We start from the raw sequence: 17,441 nt of genomic DNA, 5'->3' as shown, positions 1-17,441 counted from the left end.
AATTGTTGGAATATTCGCGGCGAGTGCCAACGAGATTATAGGGCTATTTTAGTCATTTTCACCATATTTTCATATCTAGTTCCATTTAAATCTTGTTAATCATTTACATAGTTGGTATCAATATTTCTGTGCAAACATAATAATAATATTAATTTATCGTCTGCTACATAATGCGTTGCCTACCATAGTTCTACCTGTCACTTTATGCCTTTGTACTTGATCAGTCATCGTTCTCTGTAACGATAAAAATAAATAAAATGTTCTTTTACGCTTTGATCGGCGGCTACGTATTGACATCGATGATTTTATTCAAATACCCAACGTTGATACACAAGAAAAAAAAGGTGAAATTCATGTGTCATCACATCAGTCACAGGGGTGGTAAGCGCATAATTCTTATTAAATATTGATGTTATGCAGATTTTCTGTTTCACCTGTTACAAAAATTCATAACGCCTACTAAATATCATGAGCTTTTAATTAATCCGGCTAATATATTCGATAATTGTCTTTCAGGTGCTGGCGAAAGCTACGAAAATACAATGTGTGCATTCAAACGGTATGAAGTTTATTTTTCCTTTGTTTCATTTTCTCGTACATTACTTATCAGTTTATTTACTTTTCACATTTGCACACCATTCGGTTATGCACATAAAATTATTTCCAAAAATGTTAATTATGTACTCGCACAAATAGCGAAATTATATCTAATCAGTTTGATTCAGTCTACACTGTATTTTAATGAGGTTTCAATTTCAGGGCTGTCGCAATTGGAACAGAAATGCTTGAGTTGGATTGTCATCTGACAAGAGATGGACAAGTAGTGGTTTCGCATGACCATAATCTATTGCGCAGCACTGGTAGGAATATGAATATATCGGATTTGGATTACAAAGATTTGCCATTACTGAAAAGGAATCTCCCTATTGACTTTGACCCAGGTATTTGAATCTCGCTGTTCCCTCTGTCGTATATTTTGTTAAAATCCATTTGAAAAGTAAAGTTTAACAGATATGGAATTTGTGGGATCTGAGAAAGAGGAGGAGCGAAGATTTGCCCTGTTGAAGGAAGTATTCGATACATTTCCCAACTTGCCTATCAACATTGACATCAAAGTCAATGACGATCGCCTCATCGCCAGGGTGTCAGATCTCATCAAAGAGTATAATCGCGAGGAATATACTGTGTGGGGAAACTTCAGTGACGAGATAACTAAAAAATGTTACAAAGCGGTACGCGATGTCGAACTTTAACTCCTACTGATCATTATTAATATTTGTATAGAATCTTAATTAGCACCTCGAATTTTCTTTTTCCATCCGCAGAATCCAAATGTGAACTTGCTGTTCTCTATGCAGCGTGTTACTTTACTCATATTCCTTATGTACACTGGTCTGTTACCATTTGTGCCTTTGAAAGAGACTCATTTGGAAATATTTCTACCGTCTATCTATCTGAGGTAACTACATCGCTTGTAAAACTTGTTTAAAAAAAAAAAGAACACTGCATTTTTCACTTTTCAAACAAACTTCTGAAAAAAAATTTCGAAAATTCCGTTTCACATAGTAAAATTTATCTAAAACGATTGTTTATTCAAGTATTATAGTGAAAAAAATTTGGGTTTATATTAATTTTCCAATGTAACTTAGAGAGCCATAATTTTCTTGTAATTCAGGCGCAAAGGTGGTCCAATTCCAACATTTCTTCCATTGGAGAAACTAGTTGTTCGCTCTATAAACTTATTACTCATGAGGCCATGTTTGTTTAATCATCTGCAAGCACGTGGAATACATGTAAGTATTGAGAATAATTCCTTACCGTTTTGAACTACACGTGTTTTAATGTACATTCATTAAAGCCATAATTTTCGTACCCATGTGCCTAATCAATTTTCATTTGCTAGGTATACTTTTGGGTATTGAATAAGGAAGATGAGTTCAAAGAAGCATTTGAACTTGGTGCCACAGGAGTGATGACGGATTATCCCACAAAACTAAAATTATTTCTACAAAATGGTGCGTTCTAAGATAATTTAATAGGATTGTTCACACCACATTTGTTAGGTATAGTTTGGAACAAAGTCATTTTTACCCAGTATTTTCTGCTACGACAAAGTTAAATTTATTGGTCTAAAATCAACTCTGCTACTCAACGTGTCGATACGTACGTCAAAATTTTCGGCAAATTTTTCGCAAAAAGTAATCTCTTTTTAATCATTGACGAATTAATAATTTTTACGTTTAAGACACGTTTAAGATTGCTCTTGCTGAATTGCACGCTTGAATCTAGTCCATTTTAAATTCTATTGCTAATTACTAAAAAGAAAAGATCTGCGAGCTCATACAAGTTTGAATTACATTACACTCAATCTAAAGAGCTGAATAAAAATCAAACATACGTGTATTAACATTATCGAAGTACGGAATACCAGACACACTTTTTTTGTATACGCATAAAGCATTTGTAAGGTTTGCTAAGATTTCACCTGGTTTTAATCTTAGCCATTCAGATTATTGAGTTCAGAATCGTTACCTAAGATCACAATAACAGACGAAGATTACGTTTTTTTTTTCTATTTAATTGGTTTACTTAACTTCATCACAAGATCGTGAAAAAATGTTATAGTTTGAAAAATTCATATTTATTTAGATGTATTTAGAAAAAAGGTGCAAGTCATCTTTAAGCATACTCTACTAACTCAGTACGTTTTCCACTTTCATCTATGACGCAATTATTACTCAAAGACAGACACGCTGTTCATTAAAGATCAACCTTTCTACGAAGTTTATAATTTGAAGGCATTTTATCAATACACTTTCATTGTTTGTCAAAATGAATATCGTAATTATGACAAATAAGCTTTCATCGCCGAGACTGATAAATCCCTGTTGAAATATACTTGAAAGTAATTTACTACACACTACAGAGAGTAAGTGAAGGATAGTTAAAATATTTTTCTTTTACACAGTCAAGTCTGACGATAATTGTAAACTATAAAGCTGCTGCTGTAAATAACTATTTAAAATTGCTGCCACAGTACTGTACAGTGATACCATACTATTTTACTTTAAAAGAGCCATATAGTCAAATCTAAGGCTGTTACTGTTCGTAAAAAAAATTATATACACAAACGTACTGGTCTGCGACGATAAAGTTGCAAATTTTATATGCTAAGCTGTAGACTTATAATCGTTATAATATATAAATTCGGATAAATTATGGAAATGCAAAGGAAAGGGCTGTTTGCGATTAATATCATAGAATAGATTTTATTCGCGGTGATAAATTTGCTTCGATTACGTTGCCAAACAGAAAATAGTCAAAGAAAAATTGTATCTATATCTATCATAAGCTTTATAGGGTAGGGTAGTTCTTAGTCAATTGCTTGAGGCATCGCCAAACTGAGTTTTCAAATTCATATTTTAACCGGACCATTTCAGACGCGAGGAACTTCTAGTTAAATCATTTGGGTATTCATTGTCTTCGGAATTGTTAGAATGTAGTAACAAATGGTTTGAATATCGATCGAATATTATAAATACGTGTCTCTGTATCGGAGATTGTTTACCAACACAAATTCTTTGTTTGTAAGATCACTGGTACATATTACAAAAGTGGTCGTTAAAATTCAAACGGATCCCGTTAACCATTTGAAGGAACGGAAGAAGAATGTATTACACAAAGTATTATATATATATATATATACCAATAACAGTTAAGCGGTGCCTTAATTATTGTTTGTCAAACACAGAATTTACCAAGCTACACGTATACTGAGACAGCATTGTTTGAGCCAAATTTTCTAGGTCTTTGAAAATGAGTGCCATAAGCTTTAGTTACTTTACCTAGATTCAGGTTGTAAGAAAGCCGCTACAAGATATAGGCATAATAGCGGAAAAGATGTTGTAAATATAGCATGAGAATAAGTGATGTTTTGTTGTTTTGTGCTATTACTTATTTCCTAGGGTTAAAAATTATGAATTATTATTCGTATTCGATAAATTTATTTGTTATAGCATACTTAAAACCTAAGTATTATTTTTTTGTTCTAAATAAGCATCACGATTTATTCAAAATACGTACATGGTGTCAGTCATCCTTCTTTTTATCTTCAACTTTCTTGGTGTAGTATCGATTGTACGAATTGTCTTGGACAAAATTTTCCTAAAAATACAAAATTGTTGGAAAAAAAAAACAAATTATTGTAATTAAAAAGTTGCCCCTGTACGTATAAATTTATAATTCTTTTCAAAAATTACATACGCGTAATTAACGCCAAAATCAGGTTTCCAAATGTCTGTATATCAGTCAAATTTCAATATTTGACTGTGACTTGAAAATTGGAAATGCATAGATTTTCTTACAATAAGCTTTTGGAAACGTGAGTTATTTTTGTGTTACATACTAAAAGTGCATTTGCAAGTATTATTTCTTTGCTATTGAGAGTATTGCTCTTTGCTGTTACTTATTCCCTAGTTTATTAAATTTTACTACTGTACTTTTGTGACAAACTGTGATTTCCGATAAGCTTAAGGGCCCAGTTGTTATCTTATTTTCAGCTTGCATTGCATTAAATACTTGCGTCTGCTTAGTGGATTGAATATTTAAGTATTTAAACTTTTTCGCTAAGCAAATGTATTCGATGAAATGTGGGTATTATGAATTACATTTACTGTAATTGTAAGTAACGTGTAAACATTTTTATTTGTGGTATTGTGCAAATTTACACAATGAATAATTGTCCTTAAAACTACTTTCAACTAACGTTATTTCTAATCCTACTTGTAGCGACTTAAAGTCGAATATAATTGTGACAAATGTGATAGCATTTATTTTGGCCAAAGATTTCCTATTGCATTCTTTTATAAATTAATATTCAGTGTTATTCTTACAAATTTCTAGGTGTTAGTTCATCAAGCTTACCTAATTGTATTAGTAATTTTTAATGATCACAGAGTAATGAAGGTAATAGAGGCTTTTCTGTATGAACAAAAAGCAAAATATTCGATAAACATTTTTCTAGTAACAGCATCTTGCTTTTTAGTAAAATAAAGGTAATTGAATATTTGCGAATATGGTATGGAATATTTACGGTATGGGAAGATTTATCTGCCTTGGACCGAAAATGATATAAAAGTAATTATTCATTTTATTGCTATTCAAGTACAAATTTCTCATTTAAGTATCCGGTTGAAATTTGATCTTGTCAAATACTCAATACGGATCCTTCAACAATCTGAATATTTTTGTTACTCATATTCAATGATTAATATATGCTACGAACTCTGTTTCGACGCTCGATTTTTGATGAGTCAGTGACAACGTATGTAATATGTACAATTTGTGTGGAAAGATAAATTTTGAAATACATTTATTCATTAGAACCAAACCGTTTGCATTTTATCCATGAGATAAACTGATACTGGGACCAATAGACATTAGACCGAGTAACTGCATTGTCAACTGCTTGAGTATAGGTATAAAAAATGTACAACTATGCTTCGGCTCCAATGTTGTTTGGATAATGAACGATACATAAACATACCTACTGCAACTATTTATGAAAAATAAAAATTCCAAGTACTAATAAACTACTAGTTTAAGTTTTTTTTTACCCTTTGCAAAACTTGTCATACTTTTACATCTGACCTTTGTATCATTTAGTTATTTTCTGCCAACAGCTTTTTCATATTATACTTTGTAAATTGAGCATAATAGGTGTACCTTAGAAATATTAAATTCAGAAAATATTTCTTTTATTTGAGTGTCGATTACACTTGGGAAAAAATTAAATATCATTTCAGGTCTGTGATCACTTTCATATTAGCGTTAATATCTGCATCACTGGTTGAAATTTAGTTTCAGTCACACAATGTGGTATGAATAGTAATTTAAAGACGAATTATTTACACAACCAATATTCATTGTGATTAAACACGAGTAAGAATGAAATATTAATTATTTTGTAACAGTCGATCACCTCTTGTCTTAACTTACAGATACCACATGAGTGAATGCAAGTTATTTACTGCTAAGAACCAAAGATTTAACAATAATTTTGTATTGAATATTTACGTTTGTAGCATATTGAAAGAATGTCATGACACTACAATTATTCTCACGTTAGATTGTCTTAATTCTTTCAATACGAAGCCCATTCATGCAGTAACCTTTACTTTGAGATTGCTTTTTATCTTATTTTTATCGAATAGAGTTGAATCGAATATAAGTAAATTGAACTCTTGACTGCGTCCTCTATCGAGCGTCGCTCCATTACAAGTTCTTCAGATAGCCCTACGTCCTTCTCATAATCTTTCCGATGGTAAAGTATTTGTATTTTACAAAACATAGGATCTGTAAACCTATGTTGCTTGGCAAAATCTGGATTTACGGAATGAATTAACCAGTTGCGCATCTACGCCTTTGGGATCCCCAATTTTGTAGTGCAACAAGTATTAGTTTAGATAATATATTACATATATGGTAGATAAAATATTTGCCGGGGAATAAATAAATAATCTAAGAGCATTCATGCCACACCAGCTCTCTTCGATCAGACATCATATATTTGTATGTGGGTTGTTTGCAATACACACAGGAATCTTTAGATGCGTGAAACTTCTGGGTATAATGTTTCTTCAACTTATTGAATGGAAAGCGCTCGTTGCAGATTAGACACTGTACTTCAGGTGATCTAAACCTCTCGTGTACTGCATCCGTAGCGACACGATCGTTCATGACGAATCTGGGCATTGAAAAACCATATATTAACAAAAAAAATAATTTCACGATATATTTTTAACAGTTATGGTAGATATTTCTCGCTTATTGGATTATTGGATTAGCCAACATACAAGAATAAGATTAAATTGAGATGCACAAATGTGGTGAAGCATGCTTTCAACTGTAGTGCACTGGGTCTTTTGAAATTACTATGAGGCATGTTTTTGCGAGCCACTGCTGTAGCAACCAAGGTATGCCAGAACAATTTTGAGTTTCACGTAAGTACACTTTGGTTCATTTTGGTATCTATACCAGTGCCTCGCCAAAATATGCCTATATAGCCAAGTGTTTGATTCAATGGTTTGGTCATCCCGCCAAAAAAGATGGAAGACGGTAAGGCTCAAAACCAATTGAAAAATGAGGCATTCGAAGACTTTCACTTTCTATTATAAAATAGCAAAAATATCAGCAAATTACATACTGCGTGCAATCGTTTAGCGTGAGATATTTGAACAATAAGCGTAATGTACAATCGATATGGGTGATTTGCGTACCTTCCACAATTTGACTAAACCCGGGAAATTTCAGATGAACTCAAACACGTGAAAACACAGTCATTCACGGACTGTCACAGAGTGACTCCGTGGACCGTGAACACCACCTTACATGCCTTACGCCACGAACGCTATACAGACTAGACCGCACGCGACGAAGTGGGGGCCGGTGTGAGAGAGATAGTTGTGTTCTAAATTCCGGGCTGCAAACATCAGTCCTGTGCATCAACACATCAATGTATAAAGTCGTTGTGAGACTAACGAAGGGAAGAAAAGTACATATTAGAAATAAGAACATATAATTTGAAATTCTTTTATTCAATTCTCGGATATATTCCTGCCCAATTATCTTTATTTAAATGTATGTGCGCGACTCGATAATTAATTCCATTCCAATGTTTTAAATGGAATCACTATTTCATCTGAACAAAATTTATAAAAATAAAATCACGTTTAACTGTCGCATGAAGCTTTCAAGCACCCCAACTGATACACAATAATCTTTTGCTCTGACGGTCAATATTTATATGCGAGAAAAATGATATGCAATATCCAACATAACCTAACTTAGCAATAAACTTAAGCTGGATCTCAAGCACGATTTAAGGATGTATTTTTTATAGTGATGGAATTGCTGTACGAAAGACTAAGTGTAGATTTATAGATGAAAACAAACATGAAGTTATCAACAGAATAATAAATACATTGTTTTCATTTTATTTGTATTACTCGTACACATAACCATCGAGACTGGCGGGGGAAAGGGGGGGGATATACGATGATGGCAACCGTTTATATCGGTTTTATTTTGAAGTGGAGACCGATGAGCGAAAACACGAGGCACTTGAGGTCCTGGACGAGGTAATAGAAGCATCGTAGTCCTTCCGGATCCCTGGATTGATTGACGTCTAGTAGCGAACCAGTTTTAGATGTTGTGAATGAAATGTGTTCGTCTCCGATGACAATTTCCAATTCTTGTCGACCGACTCTGTCCGGTTGCGGCCATAGAGAATCATCCTCTTGCATTATTTCCGAATCCTGTATTATCCTCTTCAGTTCTTCCATAACGCAGTTGTGAACGTACGCTTCCTTGCGGATCATCGTGTCGTTTTTGTAGTTCGAATTGTTGGCGTACCTCAATTTTCCGTCTGGCCTGAATTCGAACTCAAGAAATTCGTGGCCGAATTTACCTTTGTGGCCTACGTAGTAGCGTATATAGAAATCTGTCGACATCTTCTTCTTTCCTCACTGACTTACTTTGCAATGTAATATAACCGCAAATTGCTTCACAACAAGTACGTGATCGATCAACTCCACAAAACCAGTGTCCGACGCTAACCGCTCCTTTGCAATGCTGGAATGACACGATCAGCCTCAGAGGATAGAAATTTTAGATGGGCGATGGTTAGGTAGATTGGAAATTTGATCCAAAGAACGTCCAGCAGGATATTACGGTTCTCGGATTGGGTGAAAATGACGAATGTGAGCGACTCACTCTGGGTATGTTCCGATATACACCGCGAGCACTGTTCAGTGCTCTTACTGGGGAGAAATTCGTTCCGTTATAGACTGACAGTATAGTCGCAGTATCCTAGGGAAATGTATGACGTCATAAATTGTCGCCATTTTTCTGCTGTGAACACTGGTGTTTTCGAGGTAACGTGTTCTCAGTGCTTTGATCACGTTATCAACAGCGTTCAGAAATTTAACAGCTTCCACTATTGATAATTATTATTATTGAATATTGTCATTTAAAAATACCGGCCGTTAAAAACAAAAATGGAAAATTTGAAGAAATTTTATCTATTGCAGTGTGAGACAAATATTATGTATGAAATGAAAGTAACGCCGAAAAATGTCGATCACAGTATACTGTACTGCGTTCCGTTTTAAACAGTAACCAGTATAGCTAACTATAAAGGAACGGCTTCGCAGTATACTAAATTGACGTCATACCTTACAGTGCTCGCAGTGTATATCGGAACATACCCTCTATCATGGTCTTCCTAGAGAGTTTTTAGCACTGCCTACTGTATATGCTCTAACCCTGCCACCTAGTTTCGGAATGCACCATTGGAATAGCAAGCACAGGTTCCCGGTTCAATCATATAGGTCATATACATGTAGTTCAGTGTTTGGTTCAGTGTCGTTCAGTCAAGTTCAGTACTTCGTTCAGTGCAGTTCAGTACTTGGTTCAGTGCAGTTCAGTATTTGGTTCAGTGCAGTTCAGTACTTTGTTGACGTTCTCGAACGACCTGTCAGCGTCCATATTGAGCGTTCTGAAGTTAATTTATTAAAAAGAGATTAATTTAGTTCAACAAGTTAGAAGCAGCCGCAGATTAATCATGTCAATGGAGACTGTACCCAAAGATTTACGTGGATTGCGAGCATGTTTAGTCTGTTCACTGATTAAGGTAATGTTATCATCTCTTCCAAACATAACCAAACTTTGAGCCCAGTAAAAGCTATCCTATCTAGTCTATATATAATGGGTCTTTCTCTGTAAGTAGGCAACTCGCTGTCCCAGGCATTTTTATAGCAAAAAGTTTTCAAGTAAACATTAAACAAAGTTATTTTTCGAAATATATAACAGTCATTTTTATGGATTTGATAACTTCGCTACCAAATTTCAATTAATTTATTTATTACAATTTTTGTAACACCTCGGAAAACAGTTTCCTGATGTGGCCCGAATTCAGGTTTAGAGTTATAAGACAAAATATTTGCCGTTTGTTGCAATGTACCGAGATTTTTCTATAAGACGTTGGAAGTGTATTGTATAATGCATATTTCTTCATAATAATATTTTGATTTGATTTAGTTTTTGTCCTAATATGATTTAAAAAGTATCCCAAGGGTTCAAAAACAGTCCCTTGTAGCCGATTTAAAATATAATATAAAAATATTTACAAAAATGTACTATATTATATATATTTAATAGGCAAAATCAATACCAATATTATAATACAAAACTAATGGTGTCTTTTCATTCGTTGCAATTTAAAAATGAACTTGACAGGAGACTGTTCAAATTCACCACCAACTTACAGAGAAAGACTCCTCTACCTTTTCAAATCTGCAAATTTCAATAATTATATAATCCATCTCACATTGAGTACTTATTTCTGCTTTGAAATATTACAGACGTTCGATCAGTTTGAATTTGACGGCTGCGATAACTGTGACGAATTTCTTCGCATGAAAAACAACAAGGATAACGTGTTTGATTGCACAAGCTCAAATTTTGATGGGTAAGTTCAATATTCATTTTTCTCAGTGTCTTAATTAGCTGATATTAATTTTTAAGCCCTATATAATTTTTTCGACTCGTTTACATATTTTCTTTGTACGGTTTCAGAATGATTGCAGTAATGAGCCCTGAAGATAGTTGGGTCTGCAAATGGCAGAGAATAAGTGAGTAGAAATGAAAATTACAAGTAATTAACAGGATTACTCATCTACAGCAACATAACGATCACTTTGTTCCGGGAGAACCAATTCAATTTTAATGTTTTTTCTTCAGAATCTGCAATGAAGTTCTCATTATTTTTTATTAACAATTGTTTATTTATTTGTTAGATTTTCGAGGCAAAACAGAGTTTTGGTTGTACCATTGAACTAGTCTCATTGTTTCATCGCATAAATAATAAATACATGTGTGTATATGATTTGTCTATGCTATAGATAAAATTCATAAAATATGATAGAATAACATAAATGTGAAGATCTTTTTAGAGAATTCATAGGGTGATACGATATGAATCACTTATGGTTCTAAAAGACCCTAGATTCTTAATGAACAGTCCTCGCGTACAGACGCTAACTGTTCAGTAGTTAAACTATTCAGCATGTTACTAAATAATATTGAGATGCATTGTAGTTATCAGGATTATTATCGTAGATAAAACAATTATAAGTAGATTTATTGGAATAACTAGTCTACCAGTAACGGAATATATACCTGTTTTTTAAGTACAATAAAGAGATTCAAATTTTATGTTTCAGACCGTTTCTGCAAAGGTGTGTACGCGATTTCTGTATCCGGACGTTTGCCAGCTAATGTCATCAGGGAAATGAAGAGTAGAGGGATCGTGTACAGGCCACGTGACACAAGTCAACGATAGATAGATCTATTTACTTTATAGTGGCATTATTTATTTTTATTTTTTTAAATTAATATGGAGTGATGGAGTGTGATCAATAAAATCTTTGTAATAAAAAAATCATACTTGTCTATTATTCAACGATGTAGAAGAAAGTTGAGACAAAGGGTAGGATAAAGCAGGAAGATTGTTACTTATGCAATTTAGCCACAAATTAGCACAGGTCACGTGATAGCTGCTCTCATTGTAAATAACTCTACCACTTGTTACTACTGTTAAGCATAGAGAACAAGTGATATTCTCACCATGATGTAAAGGCCAGACTGGCAATTCTGTGACGATCTGAAAAAAATCAATGTAGATTAAAATTATCTTTCAACAGTTAATAAATAAGATTTGTTAATGATCTTGAAGTTACAATGAGTTTTTATATATATTAACATATTTTTAACAAATTACCGGGATATTGGAATAAAACGGTTCCATCTCGGCCCAAGTCCGGTCAATATCCATTAGAAGATCGTCGAATCCCATCATATTAATATCTAGTTCTTTATGAGAGAAATTTACTCTTCTGCAAACAGCTGCTACTTCAGCTAAATCTGAGAATGTTAATTGGACAAGAATAAATGAGATATTTTATACTACAAAATTTTTAATCAATACACACAAAAGTAGAGGATATGTATTGATAAGAAAATAAATTACTTACTACAGAGAAAATTGTAGCCTTGGGCAGAAGCAAGAACTTCGTGTAAAACATCTTCCGAGGTAATGCTGGTAAATATGTTTGCTGCGACTTGTAACAGAAGTATGCAGCCTTCCATGTACTGCTTCCATTCCCAATATATTAGCTGTGAAAATATAAAAGTACCTGTCAATGAATATTTACAAATGTAACTTTAGTTTATGAAGAATTTGGTCAGCGAGTCTCAGAAGTGTAAAAAGTAATTTTTTATCACAAAGACATGCATTTTTCAAACCTGATGCATGCTTTCCACCTGATGATCATCGTCTTGGCTGTTTGTTAAGAAACACTTTAAATCAAGGCTGGGAACAGAGCCAGATCGGGGTAAACAGCCTAATGATCCAATACCCAGTTCTATGCTATTTACTGAGATGTTATCTTCTTTTTGGACTACTTTATCTATAGTAAAAAAAAATAGATGATTGATTAAACAGATAAAAAAAAAAGAAATGGTATGAAGAAACTTCGTATAACTTCATACATTGACTGACCTGATTCACTTATACCATCGAATTTTTCGCTCACTGCAGCAGGATCAGTAGCATTCTCGATTCTGAGATTACTAAATGAGTTAGAAATTCCTTGAACAAACATATTTTCTGTTCTAAAATCCGCATTAGAGTCTTTGAAGTCAAAATTTGAGAAAAAATCAATTGGCTCTTGCGAGGGCACAGGATTGTGTTTCGTTTCAGGTTGCTCGGCGGATACAAAGTCCCCAAAATCATCCGTTGGCAAAACGTCAATGCTTGGCGTTGTTGCAATTGTAGTCGACTGTGGTTCTTCAACTAATACTCTCAGCGCGCTGTACTTGTCCTCCGTCGACTGAACGCTCATTAGGTCTAGTCGACCTTCCTCAATCTCTTTCTTTGGTGTTGTTACTTTGTCTCTAATTCCTTGCATATTTAAAAAACTATTGTTATCCAGAGACGAAGTCCCTCTATCCACAAACTGAACCACATTTTCTTTAGGGCCGACTCCGCTCTCCTTGGGTAGATCATTGCTCCGTATGGCAGTGTCTTTGAGTATGACGACTTTGGATTGTGTTTTTATTGGACATTTTGGAAAAAGTTCAGCTATAGGATCGTTTCCCAGTAGCTCTTTGCTGCCAGGATTTCTGGCCTGACTACCGCCGGCGTGCGGCTTGCCGTTGTTAACTTTCCTTGGTTTTTCAATGGGTTTCTTCACCCCTAGATTATGGTTGGCCAGCCGGCTTCCGATTGCGGATCCCTGCCTGGAGTCGATCATAGGAACGCTTGGTACCGACTGGCTGTTCACAGCCGGAGCACTTTGGAAGTCTGAAAATTCATCATTCGTGTCAAATGAGATATTTTCAGACTGAGATTTTGCCTCAAGCTTTGCTGGAACTGCTTGCTTTCCACCCAACAGTGACATATTTAAATTTGGTATCGGTGGTGACGGCGTCAGATGCAGGACGTCCAAACTATTGAAGGTATATGAAGCCTGAGCAATGGCCACCAGGGCTAGAACTACGTACAGCTCTTGCTCAGTCAATTGTCCGGCATACTTGTGATTGGCGAGACTCCAGATATATCCAAGAACTTCGGTCGGTAATTGACTAGTGAGCAGGAGTGGAAACACCTTGTTCGTGTCAACCAAGACTTCGTTTATTGCGCTCGACCCTCCGTAGACGGCCGGTTTACTCTCCTTCACATCTTCCCAGATTTGCCGATATATCGGCGGCAGCAAATTTGAGGTTGTCCACAACCAGCTTGGCAGTTGGGACATTTTTTTATCAACGTTGACGTGATTTCTGTTCATTTTGAGACGGTATAATTGTCGTTTATTATTCGGTATATGCCAGACTATTCAACTGCTATAATTATACTCCCTTTGTTATTCAAAATATGACTGTCGTAGACGCATTGTTTATCATTCAAATAATTCCAACTTATGTTTTTCGTATTACAATTACGAGTCCAACGATACACGTACGTATTACGAGATTCTAAACAGACCATTAATCAATTAATCATTACATTATGCTCATGTCACACACTGTTTCACATACCGTTATTCCCACCCTTTCTCAATATTGTGAATAAAAAATTTTGAACACAATCATTTCTCTGCAGACGTCTTTTTTTTTCTGCTGCAAGCTGTCACTCCGTTCAGTCATCGATTACGTAATTGGCAACTTCAACTGTCTTTTCAAAATGCTTTGGCGTCCTCCCACTACCAGTAAAAACATTTCTCGAAACCGTCTACCTTTACGCAGCCGTAAAACGTGCACAAGTTGCCAATCTGTCCTGTTTCGTAGATCACCGTTTGTGGCGTCGAAATTTTGTTTGAATTCGACGGTTGTGGTTTTATGTTCAAAGAAAAATAAACGGCAAAGGAAGTTAATAGGGTACAAGATTACCGAAATCTTCATAAATTTAAGTATTTCATTCCCAGCTTGAATAGAACACATTTTCGAGCCGCCAAGCTTGCATCATGAAGCCCGAAGGTACCACCAAAGTATCTGCCGCCAAAACCGCGGCTTCAGAGGTTAGTTGTCTGTGATCACAATTTCATTACCTAGTTCCTCTAGATAGAATTACTTAGGGCCAATTTCCTCTCCGACTAAGCTTAAATTTAATAAGAAAAAAATGTTAACGGGTCGCGTCCGAAATTAAGGCAAATAATCACTTCTAGATAGTCCGTATTATTACTTGTTTGTCGTAATTTTTGTTTTTTTTATCAATTTATTAAATTCAGCAAGAGTCAAACGAATCGCAGTTTATCGGTTTAGTAAATCTTTTATAGTACTGCTAGATTCACGCAGAGAAGTTTTACTTCGTCTCTTCATTTGTTTTAAAATTTTTCTCATTGATAAAACTCCGCAACACAGAGAGATGATAAGTTACTTACTTACTTTCTGTTCCCTGTAAATAGGATACAAAGGTAAGGAAATCCTTACGTGTTTTGCAGCCAGCTGCGAAAGATAAGGAGAACCTGGTTGGTGCCGGCAGAACGCTCAGATCTACAGCTTCTGCAAAAGAGCTTCTCAAAAAGTAAGTAAATTGCACCTAAATTTTCCAATACATACCTTATACGTACCGCAGATATCAACGTACGATTAGCATGAATCTGGGGAATATATCCAATCTATGCAACATTCTTAACACGTCCAATTTGTCCAAATTTCTTCTGTTACGTCTGTCTACGAAAAATATGATTTTATTTGAAAAATTACATGTGACCTTGAGTCATCCGAGGTTGATAAAGCCAGAGAAATTACATATTACGCGTTATCTTCCGTACGTGACAATTTTCAATTGAGGACTACTTAAGTCTTTGGAAATTTGTAAACAAATTTTTGACGTCTCAACCTCACTATAATACTTAGCCTTTCGTTTGTTGTATGGTTTTTTTTTGTCGCAGTGAAATGTCTGAGAAGACTGCAAAAACTGAAACAGTTAAGCGCAAAAAAGTGCATCACAAAGGTATCCAAACAACTCAGGAAAAAATCAAGGTATCAGTTGAAGATCTTACCTCTGAAGGTAATTACAGTAACTGTTTTTCTTAATCTTACGATTACTTCTTACGGCAATTTGCTTTTCATGATGTCGGTAATTTTTTTTCTCCTATAGCTGGACCAAGTGAAAATTATTGGGAAGTTTTGGCAGAACGCCGACGTATTGCGCTCGAAGATGCCCTGGAGGAGAACAGTGCCTTAACTGAACGTATTGTTAAATTGGAAGAAGAAAATCGCGTCTGCAATGAAATGTTGGATGAGACCAGGGCACTCGTCGAAGTGTTACAGGTAAAACCATTTACCTACAACTGCGATCACTCGTTATTAATCCATTTTCTAGGCTTAATTACGTCGATCAGTATTCAGCATATTTTATGTGTTTCAGGAAATGATTGGCGAGGATGGAAACGGTATTAATAACTCCTTAGATGACAGCGCTTTATGAATGTAATATGCTTAGATTATTGGAATATTGAGCTAGGGTGTATCATCTTATTTTTAAATTCTGGTTTATTACAAAGCTGCATAACCTCAAAACACATCAGCATTCATTATTTAAAACCATGACTCAATTACCAGCCATGTAATTGTATCGAAGATAACAGAACTTAATGAATTTGGTTTTTATTATGACAGATTCGATGAAGATCTGAAATTTAAATTTCGCATCGCTGAAAAACTACTGGAAACTTAAAATAGATATTTTTCTCTGTTCATTATTTTCCATCAAACCTGCAGCTACTGTGTTCCTAAGTACAATTCATCAATTAAATATATCATTTTATTTCTCACATACGGTTTTTCCCAAAGCAAAAGATGTACACAACTTGAATACTCTATAAACTGCTATTTACGATGAGACTAGATAGCAGTAAATGCATTGATTCTTTCAATTTTCCATTTCGTTATAATGTACTGATGCGACTGGCTAATACGTCTACCTTTATTCTAAACAGTGTAATTAAACGTAGAATAAAGTATCATTTTTATTTTTGTATCATTTATAGTATTAAACCATAAGTACTCTTCGTCATTTAATATATAACAATATAAATCTGTATTTGACAGCGAAATTCATCAATCAATGTTGATTTCTAAACCTAAAAAAAAAAAAAAAAAATACGCTGATCTGATACTTATCGCGAATTGTTTCCTCATATCTATATTATAAACATAAAATAAATATAAGTATAATGTAAAATCTTATGAAATAAAATTGTAAAACAATATAACATGCGTATGACTGATAACAAAAATCACAAAGAGTTGGTACAAACCACTTTTCTAAGCTCAATTGCGATATTTACACAATTCGTGTAAATATTTTACAATCTTCTTTGTTTTCCATAAGTATAACATTTATTTTTCATTTCTTATCGGTGCACAATTACAAATCGAGATTGAGATTCCAATTTTGAAACACGTGAATAAATTAAACGGTAATTAATGACAAGATAAAACTTTCAAATAAAAAGTGGTAGTAAAAATAGGTATATCTTGTACAAATAATCCTATCGCGCTATCATAAAATTTGTTTTGTGATACGCAGCTTGAACGTAATTGTACTAAAAATACTATTAACGATTGCACAGAGAGAATCACTTCTTTCTATTTTTAGTAATTTTTATCAGGAATTGAATTTTCTTACGAATAATAAATAAGTTCACATTGAAGATATGCTTCCATTTTAATTGTTACACTACGAATCGCTACTGTTACATATCAAATCATACGAAAAGAAAAAAAAGCCTATTGACTTTTTCTTGAATGTGTAAATTTGTGTATATAATTAATCAGCATTTTGCATGTGTATACGCAAAAAGAAAAAGAAAAAA

At 34.3% G+C, this 17,441-nt stretch overlaps 5 protein-coding genes across 8 annotated transcripts; 3 read left to right on the top strand and 2 right to left on the bottom strand.

The window, feature by feature from the left end:
* The first annotated feature begins 155 nt into the window (after positions 1–155).
* On the top strand, positions 156–5,554 carry LOC124297479 (lysophospholipase D GDPD1-like). Its single transcript, XM_046748567.1, has 7 exons — positions 156–381; positions 517–559; positions 760–941; positions 1,012–1,232; positions 1,326–1,459; positions 1,676–1,793; positions 1,904–5,554. Exons 1-7 carry the CDS (start codon positions 258–260, stop codon positions 2,024–2,026), a joined length of 945 nt encoding a protein of 314 aa, XP_046604523.1. The 5' UTR covers positions 156–257; the 3' UTR covers positions 2,027–5,554.
* Positions 5,555–7,576: 2,022 nt separating this feature from the next.
* Positions 7,577–8,660, bottom strand: LOC124297483 (protein mago nashi homolog). Its single transcript, XM_046748573.1, has one exon. The coding sequence runs from the start codon at positions 8,508–8,510 to the stop codon at positions 8,070–8,072; it is 441 nt and encodes a 146-aa protein (XP_046604529.1). The 5' UTR covers positions 8,511–8,660; the 3' UTR covers positions 7,577–8,069.
* A 698-nt stretch (positions 8,661–9,358) lies between these two features.
* On the top strand, positions 9,359–11,786 carry LOC124297484 (transcription elongation factor SPT4). Its single transcript, XM_046748575.1, has 4 exons — positions 9,359–9,691; positions 10,422–10,528; positions 10,636–10,691; positions 11,283–11,786. The coding sequence occupies exons 1-4, from the start codon at positions 9,623–9,625 to the stop codon at positions 11,399–11,401; spliced, it is 351 nt and encodes a 116-aa protein (XP_046604531.1). The 5' UTR covers positions 9,359–9,622; the 3' UTR covers positions 11,402–11,786.
* On the bottom strand, positions 11,501–14,350 carry LOC124297474 (synergin gamma-like). The gene is made up of 5 exons (XM_046748556.1): positions 12,620–14,350; positions 12,364–12,527; positions 12,093–12,234; positions 11,840–11,982; positions 11,501–11,722 (listed from the first exon to the last, which is right to left on the bottom strand). The coding sequence occupies exons 1-5, from the start codon at positions 13,905–13,907 to the stop codon at positions 11,501–11,503; spliced, it is 1,959 nt and encodes a 652-aa protein (XP_046604512.1). The 5' UTR covers positions 13,908–14,350.
* Positions 14,351–14,376: 26 nt separating this feature from the next.
* Positions 14,377–17,336, top strand: LOC124297481 (geminin). 4 transcript variants are annotated; one of them, XM_046748572.1, is made up of 6 exons: positions 14,377–14,487; positions 14,544–14,636; positions 15,060–15,142; positions 15,513–15,631; positions 15,722–15,894; positions 15,992–17,336. In XM_046748572.1, the coding sequence occupies exons 2-6, from the start codon at positions 14,583–14,585 to the stop codon at positions 16,049–16,051; spliced, it is 489 nt and encodes a 162-aa protein (XP_046604528.1). In that variant the 5' UTR covers positions 14,377–14,487; positions 14,544–14,582; the 3' UTR covers positions 16,052–17,336. The 4 variants fall into 4 exon arrangements, with proteins under 4 accessions (XP_046604528.1, XP_046604526.1, XP_046604527.1 ...); XM_046748570.1 differs by having other exon boundaries at positions 14,378–14,487; positions 15,024–15,142; XM_046748571.1 differs by having other exon boundaries at positions 14,398–14,636.
* The last annotated feature ends 105 nt before the right edge of the window (positions 17,337–17,441 follow it).

The sequence above is a fragment of the Neodiprion virginianus genome, chromosome 2 (assembly GCF_021901495.1).
Source record: "Neodiprion virginianus isolate iyNeoVirg1 chromosome 2, iyNeoVirg1.1, whole genome shotgun sequence".
Lineage (NCBI taxonomy): Eukaryota > Metazoa > Arthropoda > Insecta > Hymenoptera > Diprionidae > Neodiprion > Neodiprion virginianus.
The sequence above is the reverse complement of the archived record's forward strand: the minus strand, read 5'-3'. Positions and strand labels throughout refer to the sequence as shown.

Bases quoted from the DNA above. Each gene is read 5' to 3' on its own strand.
- LOC124297481 (XM_046748570.1), top strand. From the start codon at position 14,583: ATGAAGCCCGAAGGTACCACCAAAGTATCTGCCGCCAAAACCGCGGCT. The intron at 14,637-15,023 runs GTTAGTTGTCTG...CCCTGTAAATAG, and splicing joins CCAAAACCGCGGCTTCAGAG to GATACAAAGGTAAGGAAATC. The intron at 15,632-15,721 runs GTAATTACAGTA...TTTCTCCTATAG, and splicing joins TGAAGATCTTACCTCTGAAG to CTGGACCAAGTGAAAATTAT.
- LOC124297484 (XM_046748575.1), top strand. From the start codon at position 9,623: ATGTCAATGGAGACTGTACCCAAAGATTTACGTGGATTGCGAGCATGT. The intron at 9,692-10,421 runs GTAATGTTATCA...GAAATATTACAG, and splicing joins TAGTCTGTTCACTGATTAAG to ACGTTCGATCAGTTTGAATT. The intron at 10,692-11,282 runs GTGAGTAGAAAT...TTTATGTTTCAG, and splicing joins CTGCAAATGGCAGAGAATAA to ACCGTTTCTGCAAAGGTGTG.
- LOC124297479 (XM_046748567.1), top strand. From the start codon at position 258: ATGTTCTTTTACGCTTTGATCGGCGGCTACGTATTGACATCGATGATT. The intron at 942-1,011 runs GTATTTGAATCT...AAAGTTTAACAG, and splicing joins CCCTATTGACTTTGACCCAG to ATATGGAATTTGTGGGATCT. The intron at 1,233-1,325 runs GTACGCGATGTC...TTCCATCCGCAG, and splicing joins CTAAAAAATGTTACAAAGCG to AATCCAAATGTGAACTTGCT.
- LOC124297474 (XM_046748556.1), bottom strand. From the start codon at position 13,907: ATGAACAGAAATCACGTCAACGTTGATAAAAAAATGTCCCAACTGCCA. The intron at 12,528-12,619 runs GTCAGTCAATGT...TTTTTACTATAG, and splicing joins CGATGGTATAAGTGAATCAG to ATAAAGTAGTCCAAAAAGAA. The intron at 11,723-11,839 runs GTAATTTGTTAA...GATTTTTTTCAG, and splicing joins CGTTTTATTCCAATATCCCG to ATCGTCACAGAATTGCCAGT.
- LOC124297483 (XM_046748573.1), bottom strand. From the start codon at position 8,510: ATGTCGACAGATTTCTATATACGCTACTACGTAGGCCACAAAGGTAAA.